Below are 27,896 nucleotides of genomic sequence, written 5' to 3' on the forward strand. Positions count from 1 at the left end.
AGACCAGCAGCCCAGGTGGGGATCCGTCCTCAGCAGAAGGGTTCCAGGGGTATTGCGTTGTTTCTGTTTTGTTTGGTGTTTCAGGTGTGTTCCATTGTTTCTGTGTTTTGTTTCGAATGCTAGAATGTTACAGTTCTTTTCTACAAGATCTTCCTTAAGGGTTACAGTCTTCATCATCACAAAGTGTCTCCATTTACTTTGTTGACTGCTTCTGCCCTTCCCTCTCTTCTGTGTGGTGATACACCCAGGAATGCAGCTTTATCATACCTGTTGGTGCAGTGTCCCTGTCCTGCCCTTGGGTTAACAATCCTGAATCACTTTGTATCTCCTTTCCATCCAAGTGCTTCCACACTGGTGTAAGAGCTAACATGTGGAATCCTTGTTGAAGTTCCCCTGGTTGTTTTAGTAATATCCTTGTAGCCTTTGTGTGTTTGTGATCCAGCTGAGGATCATGCATTGCATTTAGTTATGTTTCTTTCGTCTCCTTTAAACTACATCTGTCTGCCAGGCATTTTGGTGGAATGTTCTAAATGTCTCAATATTTGGATTTCTCCATTTCCTCACAACTAAATGCAGTTCAGCATTTTGACAGGAATACACCAAATGTTCCTGTCATTGATCAGCCAAGAGGCACATAATATTAATTTGTCCTATGGTTAACCATGCTAAATCTGATACATATTTAAGATGACATCAATATTTTCTACAATATCTTTTGACTTCTTCTGTGGGCAATGATTAAATAAATGTTTCACCTTTTTGTTTTATTGAAACCTTAAAAATATGTATGCACCTGTGTAATTTGACTTATTAATTGTAAATATGTTTTGATGAGGAAGATAAGCAGGTCAACATGTATGCTGCCCCCACTTCCACTTTTCCTCCCTCATTTAAACTTTCTTGTTTAGCTGACTTTTCCTTACAATGAAGGGAGCATACTTTGCATTGATTATACAGAGGGCTGAAAATGTCCTTGAGGTCTGTTTCCATTCCATGAGTAACCACCCTCCCCCGCCTCCTGCACACACACACACACACACAAACACACACACACACACACACACACACACACACACACAGTGAAAGGCAGAAAGCACAGTGGGTGTTCTTGAGAAGCAGTGTCTGAGTCTCTGGGTGCAAAATAGGCTGCTACAACTTCTCCACTCCACTGTGTGCTGCGGAGCACACTTCATTTGACTCTCCCAATCGTAAAACTGTGGGTTCTAGGATTGGATATGTGGAATGATTTTCTGGGCTTCAGGCAACAAGCAGCTGAGGGTTCCCTTGAGACCTGCGTCAAGCTTAGGACCCCAGCTGACCCTCAGCTATTCCCACCTCTCCCTTTCCCTAGGTGCCTACTCCGGATCTGTGTCTAAGTGTGCCTTTTATTCTTCTCTTCAGGTCTCCCAGTCGCTGGGCAAACCTCTGAATTTGTTAACCAGGTGTTAGAGAAGACCGCAGAAGGCAATCCCACTGGAGGCCTTGTAGGACTAAGGATACCAACATCAAAAGTGTAATCACCTTCATCGGACCACTGGTCAGAAATGGCTGTTTTGGTCATGTTAGCCATTGTAAATTTTCATTCTGTTTTGCATGTCAGTTAGCATTATGTAAACATTTAACAATTAGGTTACATTGTTTTAAAAACTAAATAGCATAAGTGAAGCATGATCCAAAATACTTGATTATTACATTTTCAGAGCATAAACCATGGTGAAAACTGCTACTGGCATGAGGACTGAAAAGTAAATGCTTAGATCCAGTTTGCAAAAAAAAGTATTAAACTGTAATGTTTTGGGCAAGTCACTGTGGTAGCAAATGCCAAGGATTGTGGCAGGTTTATGCTCTGAACCACACAAAAAAAATTGAGGAAGCATTTTTTTTGAACAGTTTAGATTGTTTTAGAATTATTGCTTTTGTTCTCTAATTTTCCACAACCATTAATCTCACCTGTACATGGCACACCCAACATTCATGCCTGTGTGCCATATTAGATGTTCATTTTCAAAGCTCAATATGATATATATAAATATAAATATATATATAGATATATATATAAATGTCTGTGCAAGTAAGAAAAAAAGCATATTCTTTGTGCCTTGTATTTTGGGGAAACTATAAAACTGGTAATATTTTGTATGATGAAAACCCTAATGAAGAAAACCAAGATATATAGATGGAAAAATTATGGGGTTTAAACATTTTTTGTTCCAACTCTTTTTCAAATTTTTTGAATGTATATAGGACTATGTTGAAATGTAGATATATGCCACAGAGTCTGTGTATTGTATAAAAAAAAAACAAAAACAAAAACAAACAAAAAAAAGATGGTTCTAGAAAACTCCTATTTCGGTACTTGACCGGAAGAAGACAAATACTTGCACATTATTGCGATTGTTTTATTTTTTTGTACCAAAGACAAATGCAACTGATACGGCAAACTGCCAGTCTAAGTAAAGTTTTGCACAGCTTACATGATACTGTATGAATGTATGAAAAAAAAAGGAGAAAAAAAAACCTAAAAGGTCAGGGTTAGGGATCTTACTGAACTGTGAATTTTATTTCTGTTTGGGTCCAATTATCTACAGAAGGAGCATCCATACATACAAATATTATTTTGCTGTTCCTCTAGTTCGCTTCCATAGTAGATAAGTTGGTGGCCATGTAGATGTCTGTAAGTCTTTTATTTCTGCACTTATTGTAGAAAATTTTAATATATTTCATTTTAGTAAGCTATTGGTAAAATAGCTTTAGACTTTGAAAATTAAAGTTTATTTAGCTTATTGTAGTATACTTCCACCAAACAACCAAAATACAGATTATTTTTATCGTATTATGTATATATGTAAAGAAAGAAAAAGCTAAAAATATCTAATTCTTTAGTTGTCACTTTTCCAATTGATGTATTATTGTGCATGTAATATTTTCAGAGATCAACACAAGCTTAAAACAAAAACAAATTTATAGATTTTTATATTTTTGTACAGATATTTTCAGACTAGCTTCTTCAGACTTACATGTGACTTATTCTTCTAGTTTCTAGAACTGAGAAACATTAACATATTTAGTTTTTAGGTGCTCTTTTGCTCACATGAAACAGCTTAATTAGTCAGTGTTTTAACTGTGTTCAAGCTTTACCTCTTGACAAGAGATTTTTTTACGTCAAGGCAGCATTATCAATCTTCCCCACAGGTTTTTTCGTCTGTCTGTCTCACTGTTTTACTCTTGTATCTTTGCTTCAAACCCTGAGAACTGGTGGCTTAAAAACTAAAGAAAAAACAAATATATAGCAAAACAATACCAAAAACTTCAGCCCCGGCTGCTGGGAAGGCCTTTCCCTAGCACCCTCTGTACAGTGGTTCATGCTCTGTCCGCAGAGTACACATGTCTTTTACTTTCTCCTCCCCATCTTCCTCACTTCTGAGTCACAGCACATGAAGCTATTGGCTTAATAAGGTTTGTTTCTAGAACACACCAAGACTCAGCAATGTTGTGAATTTGCTTCTTGGACATCATGAAAAAGGAGCTCTGAGAAGGATTTGATTGTTCACACGTTAGCTGAACTGCAGTGGACGGGATTTCCCTGTGTGTTTGGTGGAAATGTACCTGGCTCATGCATGCACGTGAGGAAACAAGCGCAAGTCTGACGAGAACGCAGTGCCCCTTGCAGGTGGGCAAGGCAAGGCACAGGTTTGCAGCTTGGAAGCGTGTGAAGTCGTGACAGAGTGTGTTTGGTAATTTGAAAGGTATTCCAAAATATGGCAGTTTTGCAATCAGGTGAAAACCGCTTTGTGATAGAGATCAGCTGATGAGGTTTATAAAATTGCCCCTTTGTAGCCGCTCTGTTAGCACTTCTGGGTTTTGATACTTTTTTCCTGTCTGCAAACCAGAATTTGATTTTTTGGTCTTGCATTTCAAAAAAAGAAAAAAGGAAAAAAAAAAGACTTTGAATCTGTTTAGTAGATTCCATATCCTTGCATTTCAGTGTTTTATATGTACTACTTAAGTTAAATAGTTAAAAGCTTTTAAATAGTTGAGCTTTTTAATGTTGACACTTTATTTTGTACCTATTTATATATGTATGTATATCTTAGAAAAGCACTTTGTTAAAAAAAATTGCATTTTATATGATTCCTGCCATTTGCTGCTAAATCTGGGCTGGTCAGAATGCTGCAGCGATACTTGATCTAAATAAAACCTGGCAGTAAAATGTAGAGTGGAAGTTAAAGCCTCTTGCTGTTTTAACTTTATCATAAAGATGACATAGGCAAGCTGTGCAGCTTTACATTTTAACCAGGGGACTCTGTGGCATTTAAAACCGTCTAGAAATGGTTGTACTTTAATGCCAGTAATAATCTGCTTCCTCTATTGTCATTCAAATATGTACGTTTAGTGTGTCACACAAACCAATCTTACAAGGTAATGTAAAAACCCCAACAATTGTACATGTTCTGTTTTGGTTTTTTGTTTTTTTTATTTTTGATGGTGGCATGTATTTTTGGGCAAAGATCGTTAGAGTTCTTTTCTCTAAAGGTTTTCTGTGTTTATACATGGTATGTGCAGATAGCTCATAAGAAGTCCAAAATCTCACTTCTAAGTGAAGGCGTTATGAGTTCACCTCAACTAAATCCATTTTTCCAAAAGCAGTTACAAACTTTGACTCTAGTACTACTATGATTTAAAAAAACAAAAGAAAACAAACAAACAAAAAAAACCCCTTTTTTCCTAGTTTCAAAAACACTGGATTCTTCCTAGAGTCTGTCTCCACATGAAAGCATGCTGTCCAGTTGCTCTTGTTAAGATCTTGTCTGAGTTTTGAGTTGGTGTCACACTTTCTCAGTCACTACAGTTGCTCGTCCTGCTGTACCATGGATGGTTCCTGTCCTTTCCTCTGTCCTTCATGGCAGACTATGATGTGGCTTTATATTGTGCCTTACTTGTACATCTGAAACGAAGCATCTTCATTCCCTTCCATTGCCTCAATCTTCACCTTTGATCTTTTTGGTGTAAGAGAATCTGAGCTGTTGCAAAAGCGACAAGAAGGATTTCAGATGGTTGTGGTTTCTAATTCCCTCTCTTTATAGTTATTTGATATTTGTATGAAAGACCACTTTTGAACGGTCTTTGAATAAGAGAGGGAAAGGAGAGCAGTGCTTTACTAAGCTTTTATGAACTTGTCATACATCTTCTTTCTGATGCTTGACTGTATTTGCTTCTTAGCAATAGTCTGCATTTAAAGAAAGGTGTGTTCAGTTCCTCGGCTTGAAACTATTTCAATTTTCCAGATTTTTTTTAGAAGAGTACCCATTTTGTTCGTTTTATAAAACAGTTGACAAGTCTGTTTAAAAGAAACAGAAGTACAGTACTTTTGGAATACAATGCTGTTAGTTTGTTTTTCTTTTTTAAATATTTCATACAATTACCTGATGTTTGCCTTCATTAATAAAGCTGTTAGTTTATTCACCAAAACATCAAGAATGGATGTGCTTTTCTTTATTCCATACATTTTAAAATATTTTAGCTGCTAAGATTTAGTTAACTTTCTAAGAAATGAATTCAAGTTGCCTTCAGCAGGAATTAACAAAAACTTACTTTCCCTTTCTTTATATAGTCTTCCTAAGATTCTGTTCAAGTGTTTTCTAGCTAATTATGTAACAAGAATGTCAGCATCTCTCCAGATCTTGAAACTTGAATTTTGAGAATGCATTGAATTATGCTTTCAGTGTTAAAGTGAAAGGTTTCAACTATCCTTCTAGTGAAGTCGATCGTGGAATACCATTTCCCATGGAACTGAGGCCATTTCCACAACTTTGCACAGAACTGCAGTCCTGTTCTTCCCTTGGAGCATGACAGATAAGTCTCACCCAGTGCCGTAACACTTGTGGATTCTTTTGTAATCTTTGTAATCTTCATAAGGGCATTATGAGATGACGACTCCATGGTTTTTTTTTTCTTAATATTTCAAACACATTGGGATGTAACAATGAATGTCAACTGTAGGAATGGTTGTTTCGTTTTAAGGAATAAGCACGTTGGGGCAAGATGATGAAAATGTACTACTGAAAGTTAAACACTTCCATAGGCATGTAGGGTTATGTGTTCAAGCATAGTCCTCTTGCTTAGTAAACTGACTGAAATTGTAAAAATGTTACACCTAGGAACTGAACTATGCCAAATTTCTATTTTTGTGCAGAAAAGAGAGTTTTGGAGGTAGTAATGAGGGAACAAAACCTAAAACTACTTCCAAATCATATTTTGGAATTGAAGACTTGGTGACTGGCAAAGAACATCAAAGTTGGGTATTTCCGTGTGCCAAGTTCGGGTGAACTAGGTTTGCCTCTTTGATAACAATGTAAACACAATGGTGTAGTTAATTCTGGGTGAATGTGAGCAAGACCGATGACTGTGTCTTGCCCTTCACCCTTTGTTTTTTTTCAGAACCAAATAACTGAAATGTTTGTGTGTACTGTATCTGCCTTTCCATGACATTTTTATGACACTGTATTCCACTGCCTGCTTTTTAAAAAACAAACACCCTTCCTTCCCTAGGCCGTGTCCTGTAGCTTAGCATTTCTGGTTAGCAGTGAGACCAGGACCCACAGCACGGAAGTCACGAGAGGGGAAGGGCAAGAATTCAAAGCATTTGTTCCTACAATGCGGCAACCTGGTTTGCATTTGTAATGCTATCATAAATACTCTGTGGTTTTGGTTTTCCCCCCTCACCAACTGGAGCTATGACACTTTGTATTGGATTCAGTCTTGTCTCTTGTCTAGAAAGTTTATCTTGTTGATGCATGAGCTGTTTAAAAAATTATTCTATTAAATGTTGGTTACTAGTTGTGGCGTTTTTCATTTCCGAGGAAAAGGCGATGCACACGTAGCCTTGTTTCTGTCACTTCCGACCCTCAGCACTCCTAGTCAGATACAGATTCATCAGTGTATGCGACAGCCTTTGTAATTTAAAATAAAAAAGATGAAAATGGTTTTGAATTGTTTGCCTCATGTTTTTGCCTTGCCTTTCTCTCTTCATTTCTTAACACTGTAACCATCCATTCCTCAAGACCACCCACTCCAAAGAAATTCCGAACCAAAGAGAGTACGGAGTTTACTGCCTGTGCAGCCCCATTCTTGGTGATGTCCAGAGAGCTGGCTATTTTTTTTTATGCTTTAGATTGATTTTCCAATGTTTCAAAGAAATGGCTATTTTGTAGAATTGTAGAATTGACATAAACATTTGTATTCTTCATAGTTTAGAGCATAGTTTATACTTCTCTCCCTCTTTAATTCTTTGGGTGAGCAATTTCTTCAAGGGAAATAAATCTTTTGAATCTCTCCTGATTGGAACATTTGTTTGTGTTGTATATTTAATCATTCTAATTACGCCACCAGGTATGGCTGGGCATATGGTCAGAGCCACAAGTCAGGGGATCCACATGAAATCCACTGAAAGAGTATGTGTTCCTTTTTGAGCACTTAACTGGGCCAGAACTTGTTCTGTGGGCCTGGTTAGCGAATTACTGAAGCAACCTCCAGGACTCCACAGTTGGCTGAGCGGGGCAGCAGGTGAACAGATGTGCAAGCAAATCAAGAACCATCTGAGATACGCAGAGGGCTCCAGGTACACTGTCACGGAAGGGTTTTCAAGGATGCGGGTGCCAAATCTGGAGTGGGGAGGGATGTTAGAGAAGAAATGATAGACTTGTGTGCTTAACGTCTTAAGTTATTGAGGGGATTCCCTCCTTTGAGGGACTCAGCAACCCAAGTGGACACGCCCTCCCATGGAGCAATTCTCCTTCAGCAATTCTCCTTCAATTCTCCTTGACGGTTCAATACCTCTGCTCCAGCATCCTTTGTCCTGGTCCTGGGAACTTGGGGAAGCAGGGTGTACAAGTCAGTGTAGTGCTTAGGGAGCTAAATTTCCTATGAGTAGTATCCAGTTAGATGGGTCATTTAACTGTCCCTCTGCAACAGCAGTGATTTGAAGCCAGGGAAGCTCTTCAGCCATAGAACTGGGGAAATCTGAAAAGAAGAAACGGCATTAGGAAATGCCTTAATGCCCTGCTAGAAGGTTAGACTAGAGGTGTCAGGGACAGGGCTGGGGTGATGTTCCCTCAGTCCCTGTGAGGTTCTGTGTCAGATCTGAAGGGCCCATTGAGGGTGATGGTTCTGTCCACTGTTACCAAAGAATCCAACTAGACTCAAATGAGGGGATGGGACAGAACCCCAGTTTGTATAATAGAGACCCCATTCAGAATCCAGTGGGCTCGCTGCACTCCAGGGCCGATCTCCGCTCCTCTCTAAGTGGCCAGCCACTGGTGGTACTTGGAAGAATGTGTGTGAAGGAAAACAGTGGGTTTAGAATCTGAAAACCAAAAAAGATACAAAGCCAAAAGTAGTAGATGTAGTAAGCCGAAACTGGCCTCAGCATCGTGTGAAGGGGTGAACGGGAGAGGGCTGGGAGAAATTGGGCACCGCCAGATTATGTGACTGTCCCTCAAGGCTGGCCTTGTAGTGACCGTTGTGAGGCAGCTTGCTAAGCCGCATGCTTCTGATCCACTCTGCTTCTCATCCGGCTTCGTACTCATGTGCCTGGGAAGGCTGCCAAAGTGTTTGGACCCCTGCCACCCGTGTGGCAGGGCAGGATGGAGTTCCTGGCTCCTGGCTTCAGCCTGGCCCAGTCCTGACTGTTGCTGTCATTTGAGGAGTGGCCAGATGGAAGAGTTCCCTCAATGTCTTCCTTTATTGCTCTGGTTTTCAAGCAAATATTTAAAAATAATAAATATTATGAAGGATACAGAACTTGAACAAATGGAAAGATATACCAAATGTTCAACAGCTGTCAACGTAAAGCTACCACTTCTGAATTTAAAATGTAACATCCTGATAAAGCATACCAGCAGGATTTTTAAAATTGATGTTGATATATAGGAGAAAGAGAATAAATGCTAGTCAGTACTAAAACTCATAAAACTATTGAAATGATCATTTTGGCGTTTGGATGGAGAGAAGTGGAAAGCAGACTTTTAAAGCCTAGAAATGCCCCCTGGCATGGTTAGCCTAGTTCCTAATCCTCACCTTGCATGCTTGGGATCACATGTGGGCACTGGTTCATGTCCCAGCAGCCCCACTTCCCATCCAGCTCCCTGCCTGTGGCCTGGGAAAGCAGTTGAGGACGGCCCAAAGCCTTGGGACCCTGCACCTGTGTGGGAGACCCGGAAGAGGCGCGTGGCTCCTGGCTCCAGAGTGGCTCAGCCATTACAGCTGTTGCAGTCACTTGGGGAGTGAATCAGTGGATGAAGATCTTTCTGTCTATCCTCCTTTCTGTGTGTATGACTTCCTAATAAAATAAAATTTTGGGCCTGGCACGGTGGCACAGTGGTTAAGGTCCTCGCCTTGCACGACCGGGATCCCATATGGGCGCCAGTTCTAATCCCGGCAGCCCCGCTTCCCTTCCAGCTCCCTGCCTGTGGCCTGGGAAAGCAGTCGAGGACGGCCCAGGGCTTTGGGACCCTGCACCCGCGTGGGAGACCCGGAAGAGGCTCCTGGCTTCGGATCAGCATAGTATCGGCCGTTGAGCTCGCCTGGGGAGTGAATCATCGGACAGAAGATCTTCCTGTCTCTCCTCTCTGTATATCCACCTTTCCAATAAAAATATAATAAAAATAAATCTTTAAAAAATAAATTAAAAAATAAAATCTTTTTTTAAAAAAAAGTAAAGCTTTGCAACACATCTCAAAGGACTAGTCCTAACATATACAGAACTTACAGAAATTGATAATATTAGCAACTCAGAGAAATGAGCAAAGTAAATACAAATATCTCAAACAGACGAGCTGCTCAGTCTCATCATAACACAAATGCAAAAGGAAAGATGGCAGTTTACACCTAACTACCCAGATTGGCAGAAACCTCGGTGTCAGTGGACTGTGTCGATGAGACTGTGGGAACCAGCACTTGTGTCACATTGCTAGTGGGAGCATCAATTGATAGAACCCTTACGAAAAGCCTGCCTTGTGTCAGGACTTGAAGATGCATGAGGTACTTCAAGGGCCTTGCAGGAGATGTGATTAAAGGAATTTATTATGATGCCAAAAAATATTGAAACCCATACACTTTTCATAATACACTTCTCCCTCGCCACCACCCTTAGGATTTTTTTTTTTTTTCTTATCTTAAGAAAAGGCAGATTCAGGAAGATCTTCCATTTGCTGGATTACTCCCTAAATGGTCACAACAGCCAATACTGGACCGGGTTAAAGCCAGAAGCCAAGAGCTGCTTCTAGGTCTCCCGCATGCATACAGGGGCCCAAGTAACTTATCTTATGCTGCTTTTGCAGGAGGCATTATTGGGGAACTGAAAAGGATGTGGAGCAGCCAGGACTCAAACTGGCGCCCATAAGGGATGCTAGCGTCACTTTTTCTGATATGCCACAACCTTAACCTCCGTACTATGCATTTTTCAGCACCCTTTCTTTTTTTCTTTTTTTTTTTTTTTTGAAAGAGAGTCTCACCTACTGTTCACTGGCTAAATGCCATAATGGATGGGACGAGGCTGGGTCCAGTGCCAGGAGCCAGGAACTCAGTCCAGGTCTCTCCAGTGGGTGGCAGGGACTCATAGGAGCTGCCTCCCAGAGCTCTTCATTAGCTAGAATGGAGACTCGAAGTGAACGGAGGCACTGTGATGCATGAGTGTCTTTAAAAAAAAAAAAAAAAACTTTTTTAATTGAAAAGGCAGATAACAGTGAAGAGGGGAGACAGAGAGGAAGATCTTCCCATCTGCTCATTCACTCCCCAAGTGGCTGCAACGGCCGGAGCTGAGCCGATCTGAAGCCAGGGGTTCTTCCAGGTCTCCCACATGGGTGCAGGGTCCCAAGGCTTTGGGCCATCCTCGACTGCTTTCCCAGGTCACAAGCAGGGAGCTGGATAGGAAGTGGGGCAACTGCAATATAACCTGGCACCCATACAGGATCCCAGGTGTGCAAGGATTTAGCCACTAGATTATCATGCTGGGCCCTATTTAAAAAAAAATTTTTTTAGTAACTTTAATTAGATATACAGAGAGGAAGCTCCTCTGTCTGCTGACTCACTCTCCAAGTGACCACAATGACTGGAGCTGAGCCTATCTGAAGCCAGGAGCCTCTTCTGGGTCTCCCATGTGGGTGCAGGGGCCCAAGGCTTTGGGCCGTCCTTTCATGCCCTACCAGGCCACAACAGGGAGCTGGATAGGAAGTGGGGCTGCCAGGACACGAACTGGCGTCCACATGGGCTCCTGATGCTGGCAAGGTGAGGACTTTAGCCACTAGGCTACCGTACTGGGTCCCTCCCCCCTTTTTTTTTTTATCAAAGTGGAAGTGGATATTTTAAAAGTATAGTACCTGGAGTTCTGAAGGGATACTAATTACCAAAGGAATGGAGGAAATGAACATTTATTGGAGGACTGCTACTTGGCGTTTTTTTTGAAGATGTGTTTATTTGGAAGGTACAGTGACAGATGTGATAAGTGAGACATTTGAGAAGGAAAAGGTTCTTTCGTCTGTTGGTTAGCTCTCCCAATGGCCACACAAGCCTGGACTGAGGAAGCCTGAAGCCAGGGCCCAGCACTAGGGGCTCCCCCATGGGTGGAGGGGACCCAAACACCTGGGCCGTCTTCCACCTCCTCCCCAGCTGCCTTAGCAGGAATGATCGATTGGAGGTGGGGCAGGGGGCATTGGAACTGACGCTCCAAAACGTGAAGCCACTGTCCCAAGAACAGGCTTAACGCACGGCGCCACAACTGTGGCCCCCGTGCATGTGCCTTAACTGCTCGGTTAAATGGGAGGCAGCAGCATAAGAACAGCAACCAATAGGCATTCAGGTCTCACTTGCCCCTCATACACTGCCTCGCCTAACCAGCGCGCGCGGTGAAGGTGGTTCTCTCTAGGGGAGATGCAGCACAGAGACACGCATGCGCGCACCAGCCAAGCGGGCCAGCTGCCTGCAGTGGGGGTGCTGGGCAACGCTGGGGTCATCTTAGGACAGCGTTGTTTGTTCTTGCTTCAATCCTGCTTTCAACTCGTCTCCCGTTAGGAATGACTGAGGTATTACCAAGTTTAAGGGTAGTGGTGGGGATTAGATTGACTCATAACCTTGGAGACCTATTAAGTAATAAAATGAGAGGCGGGTGGATGGCAGGGCAGTTAGCTGCCATTTGGGCTGTCCCATACTAGAGTGCCTGATGCCAGCCCTGGCTACGCCGCTTCCCATCCGGCATCCTGCTAATGCGCGTCTTGGGGTGAGGCAGCTGACGGCTCAAGTCCTGGAGCGTCTGTCAGTCACGTGGAAGGTCCAGCCGGAGGGTCTGGCCCCTGACTGCTTGCCTCTCCCTGACCCAGTCTGGCTGTTGCATACGTTTGGGGAGTGGATGAGCCGATGGAAGATCTTTCTAATAAAAATTAGAATACTTGTTTTTTTTAATTTTAAGAAAGCTAGTTATTGGCTATTCACTTGCTTGTGGAACATTTGCTCTGACATTATTTACTTTGATAAAACTACACAAGCCTGGGCCTGGCGTGGTAGCCTAGTGGCTAAATGCCTCACCTTGCATCCACTGGGATCCCATATGGGTGCCTGAGTTCATGTCCTGGCTGCTCCGCTTCCCATCCAGCTCCCTGCTTGTGGCCTGGGAAAGCAGTTGAGGATGGCCCAAAGCCTTGGGACCCTGCCCACACGTGGGAAGCTCCTGCCTCCTGGCTTCGAATCAGCTCAGCTCCGGCTGTTGCGGCCACTTGGGGAGTAAACCAGTGGATAGAAGATCTTTCTGTTTTTCCTCTCTGTAAATCTGACTTTCCAATAAAAATAAATAAATCTTACAGAAAAAAAAAACTACATAAGCCTATGAAGCCCACACCAGCACGATAGATTTAATAAATCCAGTTGTTTTGGGCAAGGTATTGGGCAAGGTGGGTTATAGAATAGGTACCTATATGTAGGTTATAGAAATGACCTGCCCTGAAGTCCATGCATTAAAAAAAATTCACCTTATTCTCTTTTGCTTCATAGTTTATATCGAAATTTTTTAAATTACAAGAAAGTTTAAAGAAACAAATTTATTACGCTCCTAACCACTGTATAATTTTTCTATGCAAAAATATGTACATGTATATACACATATGTGCATATATATCGATGCAATATGTGTGCATATATACAAAGATACATACACACACATATATGCAGTTGTTAGGGTGGCTGACAGAGGGAAGCGCCCACTGTTAACTGTTCTCGATTCTTCGTCTCCGCTGCGCTAGGACCAGACGCAGAGGTTTCGCAAAGACGCCGGCCTGTAGGGGGCGCTGCCGCGGACGAGGCGGGAAGGCCGAGCCGGCGGTGCGAAAACGCGTTTGAACTTGGACCGCGCCGCTGTCCGTAGCCGGCCTCCCAACATGGCAGCCCCCCAAGACGTCCACGTCCGGATCTGTAACCAAGAGATTGTCAAATTCGACCTGGAGGTGAAGGCGCTTATTCAGGTACTGATTCCGAGGACCCTGCCTCGCGGGCCGCTTGTGGGCTCGGCGGGCTCACGTCCCAGCTTACACTTGGTCGGGACTCCGAGGCCCTGGGTTCAGTCCCCCACGGCCGGCTTCCTGCGGTCTCTTCTGGGGGTGCCCGGGCTCGCCGTCGTGTGTGACACCCCCGATCTCGAGCCCCCCGCCCGGTTTCCCACTCACACCCCTGTCGCCTCCCTGCCCCCGAGCACCTGACAGTAACACCTGTCGCCTTGCTCGACCCCGGCACACTGACAGTGCCTTCCCCTGCCGCTGTGACGTCTGCAGTCGTCAGCCCCTGCTGCTGTGACGTCTGCAGTCATGCCTTCCCCCGGCCACTGTGACGTCCTGCAGTCGTCATGCCTTCCCCCGGCACTGTGACGTCCTGCAGTCGTCAGCCCCTGCCGGCCACTGTGACGTCTGCAGTCATGCCTTCCCCTGGCCGCTGTGACGTCCTGCAATCGTCATGCCTTCCCCCGGCACTGTGACGTCCTGCAGTCGTCAGCCCCTGCCGGCCACTGTGACGTCTGCAGTCGTCAGCCCCTGCCGGCCACTGTGACGCCCTGCAATCGTCATGCCTTCCCCCGGCACTGTGACGTCCTGCAGTCGTCTGCCCCTGCCGGCCAGCTCCACTGGGGCCGGTGCCCTTGGCACGGGAGGCCCTGGGCCAAGAGAACTTAACTTGGCGGAGGGGTGGGATGCTCTAGATGAGGAAATGAAGTGCCGAAGGTCCGGGCTAGAAGGCCCGCAGTCGGCAAGTTGGGCTGGACCGGGAAGTCTAGACAAAGACCTTCAGAGAGCCTCGACTGTGGCCAGCAGCTGGCGAAAGCAAGCTTTCTTGCTTAATGGCAGCTAAGGGTAAAAGGCAGCTGATAGCGGCGGCAAAAGGAAGACAGAAATGAGTCTATGAGCTTAACAGGCAGAAGCCTAGAATTTTGACCTCTGATTCAGGCACACTGCTTCAGGTAACAGCAAATGGCACTGAGCACAGCTGAGCGGTGAAGGGGGAGTAAGGCAGCATCAGTCAGAGGTGGAGGTTGATCATGTGTGCAGGGAGGTGTGAATTAATGAATAAGGTGAAACAAGTCAAGACGCGCTGTGGAAACAAACCCTGAACTGCACATCTTTAAAGGAAGAGCTTCAAAATTTCTGTGTCCATTCTAGAAAAACAGATGGTATGTTGCTAAAATGAAATTACCTTATTTAAAAAAAAAAATTTTTTATTGGAAAGTCAGATATACAGAGAAGAGGAGAGACAGAGAGAAAGATCTTCCATTCATTCCCACATGGTCTCCCACGCGGGTGCAGGGTCCCAAGGCTTTGGGCCATCCTCGACTGCTTTCCCAGGCCACAAGCAGGGAGCTGGATGGGAAGTGGGGCGACCAGGATTAGAACCGGCGCCCATATGGGATCCTGGCATGGGCAAGAAAGGACTTAACTGGTAGGCTAACGTGCTGGGCCTGAAATTACCTTTTCACGTAATTCCATTGCTTTGAGGTCCTTTGGAGGTTTTTTTTTTTTTTTTTTTTTTTTTTTAATATAATTTATTTTTATATTCTTTACATACTTAGTTAGAGTAAGAAGGTTCAAGGGCTACAGGAAAGTGGATAATACTAGTATGTTTTCCATATTGTTACCTTCATGTTTAAAAGGGGGGTATTAAGGGAGAAGGCCAACCCAATTTCCCACCCTCCCCAAGCCCCGGGTGTAGGGCATGCTCTGAGGTTCTTGCTCGAGTGGTTTTGATGTTGCAACAGTTATGAATCGCTGTCAATCTCGCCACTCCAAGCACTATGAGGTCTTTGAAAAATCCACTGATTGACATAGTCCATCATAGCTGAGATGGTTGGTTGACCTGTTCTGTCTTCTCTCTTTTCTTCGTTAGGGTTCTGAGTCCAGCATTTAGATTAGGAAGATCTCCAAAGAAACTTCTTGTATGTGCTAGCAAGTACAGGGCCAGGCACCGTCCATCGCTCCAATCAGCTGGTGGTTGTAATTGCTGGGTTGGTTCTGTTTTCACTCCCGACTTCCACTGGAACCAATGGGTGTTGCAGTCCAGCCTGGTTCTGCCCCGCACATATTTGGCCCTCACCTAAACCAGTGGGAGCTGCAGCCTAGTTGGAGCGACCCACAATAACCCCCACCAGGACCGCCCCTTCCCTGGTTTGCCAGTAAGTGTAGCAGTAATCCAGTCTGCCCCACACCCCATTCCACCCCAGCCACTGTTTAGTTTTATGTCCTCCCGTGGAAGTGGTAACCCAAGAGGGATGAGCCCACTATTACCCTCCCAGGCCTCTCCCACTCCCAGATTCCAGCTGCCCAAAACAACCCTCGCCCACTTTAATTCTGTTTGCACCAGTAGGGATAATCTGCCCAGCCTGGCTTTTCCCTGATCTAGTCCACATGAGGCGCACAGGTGTGGTAGCTCTGCCTAGTCTGGTCTGCCTCCATCCCAGCCTATGCTCTCCTGCGGGAGTAGCTGTCCAGCAAAGGAACCCTCCCTTATTCCCCTGCTGGCTCTGCCTACTTCCTTTCTTGTTCTCAGGCTGGTTGGGCGCTGCGGTCCCCTCCGGTACAGGCAACCTCACCTCGGCATTCCATATTGTGCACTAGTCTTTGTTGCAACCGAACCTAGGTCGACCCACACTGGTGCCTGGATTTGCCAGTGGATGACGTGGACAGATTCAGCCTGGTCTTGCCCCTACGTCTGCCAAGTGTATGCCAGTGGGTAGCTTTCCATGGCCTGTTCTGGGCTGTTTCCTATCATGTTTCTTGCGCTGACCTGCCGGGTCTGTGTCCTGCCAGAGGAGTTGCCCAGGCTCCTCCATCAGAACCTCTCCCAATGCCAGGTTACACGCTTACCAGTGGGTCCATGAGCCAATCCTACTCAGTCCACCTCCTGTCATAGCAGGAACTGTGGCTTTTCCTGACTGGCCTTCCACCCAATCTGGTTCTTGCTGTTGGATGTTCCAGCCCAGCCATGGCTTGTCCATACCTACGTATGGCTCACACATGGCTCAGTAGGGGTTTGAGACCTTGCCTAGTCTATCACACATCTGCCCTGGTCCTCCAGAACACCAGGGGGAGTCGGGGTCCAGCCCGGTTCGGTGCATCCAATCCCAGTCCACACTTGTGCCAAGGGAGACTACAACTGTATCCAGATCAGAACGCAGCCCCCCTTCCAGGCCACGCGCCTCTTTGTGGGAACCTCAGCCCAGCTAGGGTTGTCCCCTTTGCTCCCCAACCGGGTCTGTTCCCAGCGATAGATCACTCGCATGCCAGTGGTTGCTCTGACTCAGCTTAGCACAGCTCCTCACCTGTCCCGACCTCTGCCTTAGACACTGTGGCTTTGTGTCCCTGGCTCCTGCAGACCAGTAGGTACAAGAGCCTAGCTTGGCATGACCTTTGCTCCCTCCTGGTTTCTAGTTTTGCTTGTGGGCTAAGGTTTGCTCCTTCGTACCAGATCTACTCTGTTCCCCACCAGTTGACACATTAGCCAGCCGTTGGAGCTACTTTTGCAGGACAAGTCCCAAGCCCAGGCTTCTGCATGGACTGGTATTTGGTGCCCAGCATTATTAGTGATTACAACTTTTACAAAGAAAGAGTTACTGCCTGTTTCAGGTCCGAGAATCACAATGTGTTCAACCTGGAGCTAATTAAGCAGCGACTGAAAGAACAAAATCCCCAGAGCTCCCAGCCGGGCGGCCAGTAGGCGGAGCCTGGCACCAATGGCGCACTGGCCGCCCGGGGAGGACGGCTCACCATGTGCCCATGGCGGCCGTCCGGAATCCAGGCATGAGACGCCCCGTCCTGAGACCCACCAGCTGCCAGGAGGCAGCTGGAGGTTTAAATTCCCAGGCCTAAGGTCGCGCCCCTCCCAAATCCCCTTCACCGCCCAATGAGGGCGGTGGCTGGGTGCCGGACCTGCCCGGTCCCAGAGGCCTCCCCCCTCGGTCTACTCACCCCAAAGGAAGCAGCCTCTGGAACCCAGCAGGCCCGGACACGGCTCACCATGTGCCCATGGCGGCCGTCCGGAATCCAGGCATGAGACGCCCCGTCCTGAGACCCACCAGCTGCCAGGAGGCAGCTGGAGGTTTAAATTCCCAGGCCTAAGGTCGCGCCCCTCCCAAATCCCCTTCACCGCCCAATGAGGGCGGTGGCTGGGTGCCGGACCTGCCCGGTCCCAGAGGCCTCCCCCCTCGGTCTACTCACCCCAAAGGAAGCAGCCTCTGGAACCCAGCAGGCCCGGACACGGCTCACCATGTGCCCATGGCGGCCGTCCGGAATCCAGGCATGAGACGCCCCGTCCTGAGACCCACCAGCTGCCAGGAGGCAGCTGGAGGTTTAAATTCCCAGGCCTAAGGTCGCGCCCCTCCCAAATCCCCTTCACCGCCCAATGAGGGCGGTGGCTGGGTGCCGGACCTGCCCGGTCCCAGAGGCCTCCCCCCTCGGTCTACTCACCCCAAAGGAAGCAGCCTCTGGAACCCAGCAGGCCCGGACACGGCTCACCATGTGCCCATGGCGGCCGTCCGGAATCCAGGCATGAGACGCCCCGTCCTGAGACCCACCAGCTGCCAGGAGGCAGCTCTGTTTTGTTTTGTTTTGTTTTAAGATTTATTTTTGTTTGAAAAGCAAATTTGGGCCTAGCACAATAGCTTAGTGGCTAAATCCTCACCTTGCACTTCCTGGGATCCCGTATGGGTACAAGTTCATGTCCTAGCAGCCCTGCTTCCTGTTCAGCTCCCTGCTTGTGACCTGGGAAAGCAGTCGAGGATGGCCCAAAGCCTTGGGACCCTACATCCGTGTGGGAGACCTGGGAGAAGTGCTTCACTCCAGGCTTTGGATCAGTTCAGCTCTGCTCATTGTGGCCACTTGAGGAGTGACTCAGTGGATAGAAGATCTTCTTTTTGTATCTCCTCTGTATATCTGAGTTTCCAATAAAAATAAATAAATCTTGAAAAAAGAAAATTTGCAGAGAGAGGCGGAGCAGCAGAGAGATCTTCCATCTGCTGATTTACTCCTCAGATATCAGCAACAGTCAGAACTGAGCTGATCCAAAGCCAGGAGGCAGGAGCTTCCTATGGGTCTTCTATGTGGGTGCAAAGTCCCAAAGCCTTGAGCCGTCCTCTACTGCTTTCCCAGGCCACAAGCAGGGAGCTGGAAGGGAAGTGGAGCAGCCAGGATGTGAACCAGCACCCACGTGGGATCCTGGGAGTGCAAGACGAGGACTTTAGACGCTGAACTACCGCCCGGGCCCAAGGTGCTAGGAGTTTAAGCATCTCAGTTTTCAAATTGGTGGAAACTAAAGTTAAAGTTTTAGTGTGTCTTGTTGTGGAAGCAAGTCGCTTTAAGATTTTTATACTGGCCCTGTGATGTTCGGTTGAACTTTCAGGACTAATAATTTGGTCAAAGGAGAACTATTTTTTTTTTTAATCTGCTTGCTATTAAGTTGAAGAACACTATACTGATGCTGTTTCTGCTTGTTGCTGAGGTGAACAGCAGAAATCAGGATGACATTCAGGCAGGCCAGCCTTAGCCGGGGGCTAAGCCAACTCACTGTGCAGATGGTATCGTTTCACGTCCTTGCCTCAAGAAAGGCCCTCCACCACTGCAATGTCTCCTAGGATATCCGCGATTGTTCGGGACCCTTAAGCGCACTTACCGAACTGAACACTAAGGTGAAAGAGAAGTTTCAACAGTTACGACACAGAATACAGGTGAGTGTGTGTGGTTGGGAGATGCCTGCGGTGGGTAGCAGTGAAGGGGGCTCGGTCCTGGGGCTAGGGTCTTTTTAGGAGCTCTCCGCTTTCTTCAGACACCAGCTGGAAGAAGACATAAACCTGTGGGCCTTCAGGGGGACTCCACTCACCTGCTCTCCACGTGTAAATGTAGAGCCAAAGCAAGGAGCTGTTGTCCTTGTAACACCTCGGGGCCCCATTGTCCTTGGCCGCCCAGTTCCCTTCTTGCATACCGCGTTCTTCGGCCCATTGGCTGTCACCTGTGCCTCCTGGGTGCCTCTGGGCTGCCCCTTTGCTCAGCCTCTTTCTTTGTGTTTTTGGAGCACCAGCCTCCTCGCATGCACCTTCTATACACCTGAGTTCAACTGTGCTGTATGTGCCATCTCAGAAAACATCAGAAAGCAAGACAGAATGGGGACAGCAACGGAGGTGCTGCCCTGGCAGGGCCCTGAGGGAGTGGGAGCTGACGCTGCGGATCTGCCCTCCTCCAGTGTGTCTGGAGGCACCTGCCCTCACTTCCCAGGCTGCTGGGGTCTGAAGGTCTGTACTCTTCGGGGAACATGGCCCCCAGCAACTCTGTTGCTGCTCAACAGAAATAGACTGCTCCCAAGCTAGCAGGAAGCCTGCGGCCTGTGTGTTGTCTTGCTAAGGCAATTTGAGGGGTAATTTTGATAATAGGAACTTTGTTGAAGTCAGCGCAGTGGCACAGCAAGCTGATTCTCCATGTGGTACTCACATTTCATATGAGTGCTAGTTCTTGTCCCAGCATCCAGCTCCCTGTTGTGGCCTGGGAGGACATTAGAGGACAAAGCCTTGGGACCCTGCATCTGCAAGGGAGACCTGGATGAAGGTCCTGGCTCCTGGCTTCAGATCAGCTCAGCTCCAGCCATCGCGGCCACACTTGGGGAGTGAACCAGCAGATGGAAGAGCTCTGTCTCTGTGTGAATGTCAGCATGCACTGAGAAGTCTGTTGTGTTCCATATTTATTCTCTGATCCTGTTCTCCAAAGAGGTGACCCTTTTCATTGTTATTTCTTTTCCTGATTTTCATATCTGCCAGTGGATGTTATGAACTGGCCCAGCCAAGCCAGCCCCTTGATCTGACATGTGTGCCGGCTGGTACTATATCTTGGCCTGGTCTGGACTGCTCCTTGCTGCGGTTCTTGCACTCATGTGCAGGGACTACATCATGACAAAGGAGTTCTCCAAGCTCTTCTGTCAGGCCTCCTCCCAGGGGCAGGACTCGGGCACACCAGTGGGTCCTTGGCTGAAGTTGACTAAGTTCACGTTTTGTCATAGCAGGAACAGTGTCTTTACCCAACTGACCCATCCCAGGAGTTCTTTTTAAAATGAGACTCCCAAGTGCTGTCGAGCGCCCTTGCCAGAAATAGAAGTGTTCTTCTGTTCTCATACTGGCTTATTTTTTTAGGATCAATTTTATTCGTATTTGGGAGACATTTACGTAGAGGAGAGACAGAGAGAAAGATCTTCCGTCTGCTGGTTTACTCCCCAAATGGCTGCAACAGTCAGAGCTGATCCCATCTAAAACCAGGAGCCAGGAGCTTCTTCTGGGTTTTACACATGGGTGCAAGGTCCCAAAGACTCAGCTTGTCCTCCACTGCTTTCCCAGGCCAAAGGCAGGGAGCTGGAAGGAAAGTGCAGCAGCTGGGACATGAGATGGTGCCCACATGGAATGCTGGTGCTGTGAGGCAGAGAATTAGCCTATTGGGCTATTGCGCTGACCACTTCTATTGGTTCTGAAAACCATTTTAACCTCTGGTTCTTTTCCCCTCCAAGGAGCTCGAGCAGTCAGCTAAAGAGCAAGACAAAGAGTCGGAGAAGCAGCTTCTGCTGCAGGAGGTGGAGAACCACAAGAAGCAGATGCTCAGGTAGGCGAGGCCTGGCCTGCCAGCCGCTCCGCTAGGGCACCTGTGCCCTGGGAGCCCACGCGGCCCTGGCTCCCGGATTGTGTGTCCTTCTCACGCAGGCTGATGCTCTCCCTAGGCGGGTAACTGTCACATGAGGCAGGGGAATCGGAAAGCTAACCGGAGCTATAGGGGCAGGTGGAGCTGTGGTCCACAGCAGCACATTTTTGTGTTCTGCATATTTGAAAGGGATTGTTTTTTCTGGAAAGCAGATTGGGTAGTAGAAAAAGTGTACTGAAAGTAGACCTACTTAAGATACAGCAAAAATAAGTATATAAATAACAAGCTTTGAGTGGGACATTGTGGGAGCCAATGGAACAGAGAGATGTAAAGGGCTCGTCTGCTGGGAAGCCCCGTTGTGGTCACAGCTGCGGCGGAGGTCATGTGACTGTGGCCTTGGGCCATTGCTTGGTGCTGAAAGTGGAAGGTTCTCATCACATGTGCCTTTCACATCGCAGCCTAACAGAGATGGCTGCAGACGTCTGAAAGGCTCCACGGCTTTGCTGGTCCTCGGGGATCGGATTGCACTCTCAGGAAGGCCCCACTGTCACCATCCCTTGGGCATTGTCATCTGCTCTAACTGCACACCTGTGCCTGGCTCCCCCATGTGAACACCACCACCCTCCTGTCCCCTCACCAGACGGCAGCTGTGTGTGACACAGCACCTGGAGGAGGCCCTGGCAGGGCGGAGCGCGCGTGAGCAGGGAGGGTGTGTGAGGTAGCAGGCAGCACGCTAGTGAGTGGCTCAGTAGAGATCACTCTGTGCTGTGATGGCTTTTGCTTTTCCGAGCCTCCAAAGGCAGTCACACTCTAAACACCGGATAAAGAGGAGCCCAGGAGTAAGTTACACCAGACGCTGTCAGCTTAGCATGGGCTTAACGCTCGTAGTGGCCCTTCACAATGGGAGTTACAAGTGGAGGAGAGAAGGCAGTCACTTCATTCTTGGGAAGAAGGAATTGTGCCTGCCTGGTTGTCCTGCTGTTTATTGTGTAGAGTTTGTTCCCTTGGCGTTCTCCCCTCCATGTGATGGTTTTCTGAGAGTCCAGGATAGGCAGGCCGGTGGGTGGGCCATGGCCCTGTCGCTCATTGCGCATGCTTTGAAGAGGTGATGGTTTTCAAGTGGCAAGTGTGATGTGGCAGAACAGGTGCAGCTGGAGCAGTGGAGTGCACGCATGAATGCGTTCAGCACCAGGGAGCTTTGAGAAGGCCACCCTGGTAGTGTGGCCTCTGCCAATGGAGTTTGAATTTTTCCAGGGCTTAGCACAACTGACTTGAGCTGACTGTGTAAGACAGCTGGAGCACAGAACACAATTAACTTTTGTAGTTTGTCAACAAACGCTGCATTGCTAACCCCAGGGAGGTATTCACCAAATTTCAGTTGACTCTTAGAAGGGAAATAAATGCACCAAAGTCCTGCTAATATAGAATGTGTGTGTTGTCTGTGATTGGTCTGTGATAAGCAAGAAGCACAAGCCTTGGAGAACCATGGGCTTTTTGTGAGCTCTTTACTTCCTAAAACATGTTCACTCAGCAGTTTGTAGTTCTGGAGATAAAAGGGTACATAAACCAAGGTCATCAAGGCAGAACATCAGTGGGCCCAAGTCAGAGCTGGAGAGCCGTAGCACATGGTCAGCTGCAGGGCTTGGTGCTCTCCTGAAGGCTGGCATCACTGTGCCAACACCACTGCGCCAGACTGCAGGGTAGCATTCCAACCTGCCAGCCAGGCACACAGGCCCCTGCCAGTGACTCTTAAGACCTTAGTGCTCAAAAAAAACCTAAAAAAAAAAAAAAAGACCTTAGTGCTCTGACCTGTGTCTTGTGACATCCAAGCCTTGTGAAACTGCAGGCCGCTACCTAGGGGAAGAGAGATGGCTACAGGCTCCCTGCAGGTAGCTGCAAGGTCCAGACCAGAACTGAGCAGGAGCGGTTGCCTAGCAACCAAGAGGCCTTAGTTGCACATGCACCTGTGTGGCCTTCGCATTGCTCCTTTGCAGAAGGAACCGCTGTGACTTGGCACGCAACTGCCCACCTGGTGGAGTTGACGGAGACTCACGCCCGACCCTTATGATTGCAGCAATCAGACCTCATGGAGGAAAGCAAATCTCACCTGCAAAATGGCCATTGACAACCTTGAGAAGGCAGAGCTTCTCCAGGGAGGGGAGCTCGTGAGGCAGAGGTATCTTCTGTTCTTTTTTCTCCTCTCTGGTAACAGAGTAGATGACGTGATGTGGGGCAAAATGTGCAGCCCGCTCAGGTGGGAGGGTGGGGGAAATTTTTGGCATCAGCTGGCATTAAATTTATATATGTATGTATATTTCCATTTATGTACATATTAATCTTACTTTATAAGTAATAAGTAATGTTCTGAAGATATGAAAGAAGCAAAAGCTTATTTGTAATAAATTAACATGATAAAAGCATGACTTACAGAAGGGAGGTAAGCTGTTGTTTCTCTTGTGCATTCTGGATCTGCCTCTTACTATTTTTTCTTTCATATTTACAAAATCATTCGCTATGTGAAATTTAATATCTTTAAAAATATGTATTTAGTTGTGGCCAGGACTATGCCAGGCCAAAGCCGGGTGCTGAGAACTCAATCCACGTCTCGCACATGCCTCCTTCCAAGGTGCACTGTCACAGGGAGGGGGACTCGGGAACGGACCAGGATGTGAAACCAGGCATTTTAGTGTGGGATTAGGCATATTAACCTTTTGACAAAACATGGCCCCTTAATATTTAGTATCTTAATGCTTGCTTATTTAACATTCTAGCAAAAAGATTTGCTTATTTAAAAAAACCTTTTAAACCTCATTTTGACCATAATAGTATTCTGTCATATTAATCAGCCCCCTATTATATGGTCATATTTCTAGCTTCTTTGTCTTATTTATAAATGGTGTCCTGGGCATATCTGAGAACATGAGGCTTTATCCACATTGTAGTTCTTTTCAGAAAGCAGCCCCGATTCACGTTCTTCCTACCGCTCTCCAGGATTGCGGTCTTGGCACCCCCTTGCCGTCGCTGACCGTGATCATCGAAAGCTGTGTGCTCATCTGCTTTGCTCTGTAAAATACACGATCTCGTTTGAGCATGAGAGGCACTTGCTGCAAGACTTTGGGTGACATTTCTCTTCCTCCTCTTCATGACTTCTAGGAAAACCACTAAAGAGAGCCTGGCCCAGACGTCTAGCGCCATCACTGAGAGCCTCATGGGCATCAGCAAGATGATGTCGCAGCAGGTGCAGCAGAGTGAGGAGGCCATGCAGACGCTAGGTAAAGCTGGGCCCAGAGCGGGAGGCCTCTCCCGGGGACACTGGCTGCAGAGCCCTGGCCCTGGCAGCGGCAGCCTAGACTGCTGCACCTGTGCGCCCTGCAGCTTCCTGCCCCGGGGAGGCATTTGGCTGTGGGAGGACTTGGCAGCTTGCTCTTGCACACAGTGGTGAGGCGCCATTCTCATTTCTCTGTTCAGTTATAACAGGTGTCCTTGAAGCCCTCCCGTAGCCCACAGATGCTTTTGCAATAGAAGGGTTTGTGGGGGCTTGTGTGTATAATAGAAACCCCCCAATCCCTTTGCCAGAGCATGGGTGTCAGCAGGGCCAGGCAGGTCGAGACCGAAGGGCTGGACAGGTGTGAAACTCATCATCCAAGAGCTATTACAATTAATTAATTAGTTAATCTGCTTATTTTTATTGGAAAGGCAGATAAGATTTATAGAGAGAAAGAGAGAAGGATTTTCCACCTACTGGTTCACCCCCCAAGTGGCTGCAGTGGCCGGAGCTGAGCCGATCCGAAGCCAGGAGTCAGGAGCTTATTCCAGGTTTCCCATGAGGGTATAGGGCATTGCTTCATTGCTTTTCCAGACCATAAGCAGGGAGTCAGGTGGGAAATGGAGCAGCTGGAACATGAACTGGTGCCCATAAAGGATCCTGGAGCTTGCAAGGTGAGGATTTAGCCAATTGAGCCATCATGCTAGGTGCCTAAGAGCTACTTTGTGCATGGGCCGCAGATGGGCTGTGGATCGAACTGCTAGGAATATCGGAGGCCAGCTGGCTTTGCCCGGCAGCTTTCCCAGCATTTCCCCTGCACCACAGAGGAAGATCAGCCCTCCATGATATCTCCCAGACATGGAAACAGAAGAAGAAAGTTAGCTCTTGGTCATTCATCTGGAACATTCTAAGAGACACTGAAGAAAAGAACAGTACAGTGAATTCCAAAACCTGCCACCCTGTACCCACAGTGCCGTGCCAGCTCCGTTCTGGCCTCTTCTGCCCCTCCCCCTGCCCCCTACAGATTATTTTCCAGCAGATCCAGACAGCTCCATGGCCCTCCGTGTCTCTGCTGTCTCAGAAATGAAAGGGCCTCTGTGACTTGCAGGAGACAGACTGCAGTGGTGATGGTAACTGCAACACCGTTAGGACCCCTGCAAATGATCAGTACACAGAGAAAGATCTTCCATCTTCTGGTTCACTCCGCAGAGGATTGCCATGGCCAGGGCTGGGCCAGGCCACAGCCAGGAGCCTGGTGTTTCATCTTGGTCTCCCATGTATGGGGCAGGGGCCCATCTTCCATTGCTTTCCCAGGAGCGTGAGCAGGGAGCTGGATCAGAAGTGGAGCAGCCAGGACATGAACTGGTGTCCATATGGCACCATTGCAGATGGCAGCTTTACCCGCTACGCCACAGTGCCAGTCCCAAGGAACTGTTTCTTTTCAGTGCACCATTCAAACAGGCTGAGAAGCCAAGGCAGGAGTCAGGGGGCATTGAGTGGGGGCCAAGAGGGGTGAGAGTATGGGGGGTGGCGATTCTTGGATGTGGGTGATGGGTCCGCAGCATTTCTGGGCGCTGTCCCATCTCTTGTGGTAGTTCGGCATCCCTGGTGTGGAGGGGAAGGCCTGTCGGGTTTTTAATTGGCGAGCTCTGACTCACGTGAGTTTGGGGAACGCGTAGAGGCAGCATGTCTGGTACACACTAGTTTCAGAGAGCTGCTGAAGGGCCTGGAGGGCAGGCTCCCTCTCTGCCCCATCTCCCTGCTGGGGACTCCTCCTTTGGGGCCTGAAGCATTGCATCTGTGTAAGTCACCTTCCTCTCTTGCTGAAGGTGGGTGTCCTTGTTAGGTCCTTGTCCCCTGTGCCCAGGGCAGTGGCCCCCGTTCTGGTGCAGAATGGCCCCGCCCTGGTGTGTCAGAGCAGTGTGGCTGACAGGTGACCTGGGCTCGGGTACCCTGCAATCCCAAGTCAGGCTCCCTCCCTGCTATGTTTCAGTCAACTCTTCACGCACCATCCTGGATGCCAACGAGGAATTCAAGTCCATGTCGGGGACCATCCAGCTGGGCCGGAAGCTCATCACCAAGTACAACCGCCGGGAGCTGACGGACAAGCTGCTCATCTTCCTCGCCCTGGCGCTCTTCCTTGCCACAGTCCTCTACATCGTGAAGAAGCGGCTCTTCCCTTTCCTGTGAGCTTGCTGAAGCTCCTGCCTCAGGGTCCGCCCCGGCTCCTGGCTTCCTGGCCCGGTTGCCCGAGCCTGAGCCACCCCACTCAGTTGGCCTGGTTTGAGAGCAAGTGCCCTAGCTGTCTGGGGTGGGGGTGCTTTGAGCCACAACAACTGGGAACCTGTCCCCCCTTGGGCACCATCCAAGGAGACCTATGGGAGACAGGCACTCCCTGCTCACCACGCTGCCATGACTGAGGGTGGGCGGATCCCAGCTGTGGGACTTAAGACTCCTCTCTCCCTCTGCCCACCTCCAGAGCCGGATCTGGTGGAGGGACGATGGGCAGAAGGCTGAGAGACTCATTCCAGCTCCGTGAATAAATGTGACTATTTAATGGAATGAATTTGGTGTTTAGTGCCAGAAGGTCGTCCCTCTGGAAATTGGCGCATCTCTTCTCAGTACCCAGGTGTGACTGAGTTGCCACACATGGAGTGTTGGGGTCACTGCTGAGGGGCCCAGCAGCAGTGAAGGGGGCCCTACTCGGCACTGGGAGCAGAGCCTCAGCCCACAGCTGAGACTGAGAAAGCAGGTGCCATCGATGCTCCCTGCCCCAGCAACCCGGGGGGCTGGCCAGCAAGGTCGTGGAGGGTGAAGCCAAGGCCAGAGGGCCTGGACAAGGCCCGGCCTGGAGGTGTTGGTATTCCTTGTGTTGTAGTCCTGGCTGACTTGGCCGTTGTAACCCCAGCCTCCCTCACTATTTATAGCTTCAGGGAACCTGGCAGGCGTGAGGTGGAGGCAGATTGGGAAGTAGGAAGACCAGAGACTTGGAATCCCAGCTCAAACACTGGGATTTGAGTCTTGGGTCTACTCCTAAGGAGCCATGTCACCGTGAGCAAGTTCTCTGACGCAGCTAAACCTTAGTTTCTCCACCTGTGAAGTGGGGTGATGTCCGTACATCTCTTCTCAGGGTGGATCTAGAATCAACAGAAGATGAAGGAGCAAAGGTATCATCTCCCCCACCCCCAGGCTGTCGTCACATGGAGTGGCCCAGAGCCCCCACAGCCAGGGCTCTGGGCCCTGAGGTTTCCTGCAGCCAACAGCCCAGGGCTTCCAGGAGGCAGTGGCGGTGGTTCTGTGTGAATCTTCTGGAACACAGCCTTCAGGTCTAAGGCCTCAGGGAGGGATGGTTTGTCAGGGGACGGAGAGCCAGGCTGCCCACCCTGGACAAGCTGCCGAAGCAGGCTCTGAGTGTATATATGCACACATTTTATATATTTATACAC

General features: G+C 48.0%; 2 protein-coding genes across 5 annotated transcripts in view; both read left to right on the plus strand.

Annotated features, from left to right (window-relative positions):
- The window catches only part of CREBRF (CREB3 regulatory factor), a 32,739-nt gene extending 25,757 nt beyond the window's left edge, over positions 1-6,982 (plus strand). Inside the window, exon 8 of one of the 2 annotated variants that reach the window (XM_040972296.1) lies at positions 6,550-6,982. In XM_040972296.1, the coding sequence (XP_040828230.1) occupies positions 6,550-6,563 (14 nt within the window). In that variant the 3' untranslated portion in view covers positions 6,564-6,982. Of the gene's footprint in view, positions 1-1,401 lie in introns of both variants that reach the window. The other variant, XM_040972287.1, reaches the window with a different exon arrangement.
- Positions 6,983-13,180: 6,198 nt separating this feature from the next.
- BNIP1 (BCL2 interacting protein 1) lies at positions 13,181-27,008 on the plus strand. Of its 3 annotated transcripts, XM_040972309.1 has the most exons (7): positions 13,181-13,505; positions 19,148-19,240; positions 21,058-21,149; positions 23,260-23,361; positions 24,339-24,457; positions 26,444-26,636; positions 26,930-27,008. In XM_040972309.1, exons 1-7 carry the CDS (start codon positions 13,422-13,424, stop codon positions 26,991-26,993), a joined length of 747 nt encoding a protein of 248 aa, XP_040828243.1. In that variant the 5' UTR covers positions 13,181-13,421; the 3' UTR covers positions 26,994-27,008. The 3 variants fall into 3 exon arrangements, with proteins under 3 accessions (XP_040828243.1, XP_040828252.1, XP_040828262.1); XM_040972318.1 differs by having other exon boundaries at positions 26,444-27,008; XM_040972328.1 differs by lacking the exon at positions 23,260-23,361 and having other exon boundaries at positions 26,444-27,008.
- The last annotated feature ends 888 nt before the right edge of the window (positions 27,009-27,896 follow it).

Source organism: Ochotona curzoniae, unplaced genomic scaffold (genome assembly GCF_017591425.1).
Source record: "Ochotona curzoniae isolate NIBS_2020 unplaced genomic scaffold, NIBS_Ocur_1.0 contig_1, whole genome shotgun sequence".
NCBI classification, from domain to species: Eukaryota; Metazoa; Chordata; class Mammalia; order Lagomorpha; family Ochotonidae; genus Ochotona; species Ochotona curzoniae.

What these genes read in the sequence shown, in the direction of transcription:
- BNIP1 (XM_040972309.1), top strand. Translation starts at nt 13,422, where the DNA reads ATGGCAGCCCCCCAAGACGTCCACGTCCGGATCTGTAACCAAGAGATT. An exon ending in AGGTGAAGGCGCTTATTCAG is followed by an intron (nt 13,506 to 19,147) that starts GTACTGATTCCG and finishes AATGTCTCCTAG; the next exon opens with GATATCCGCGATTGTTCGGG. An exon ending in CACAAGAAGCAGATGCTCAG is followed by an intron (nt 21,150 to 23,259) that starts GTAGGCGAGGCC and finishes TTATGATTGCAG; the next exon opens with CAATCAGACCTCATGGAGGA.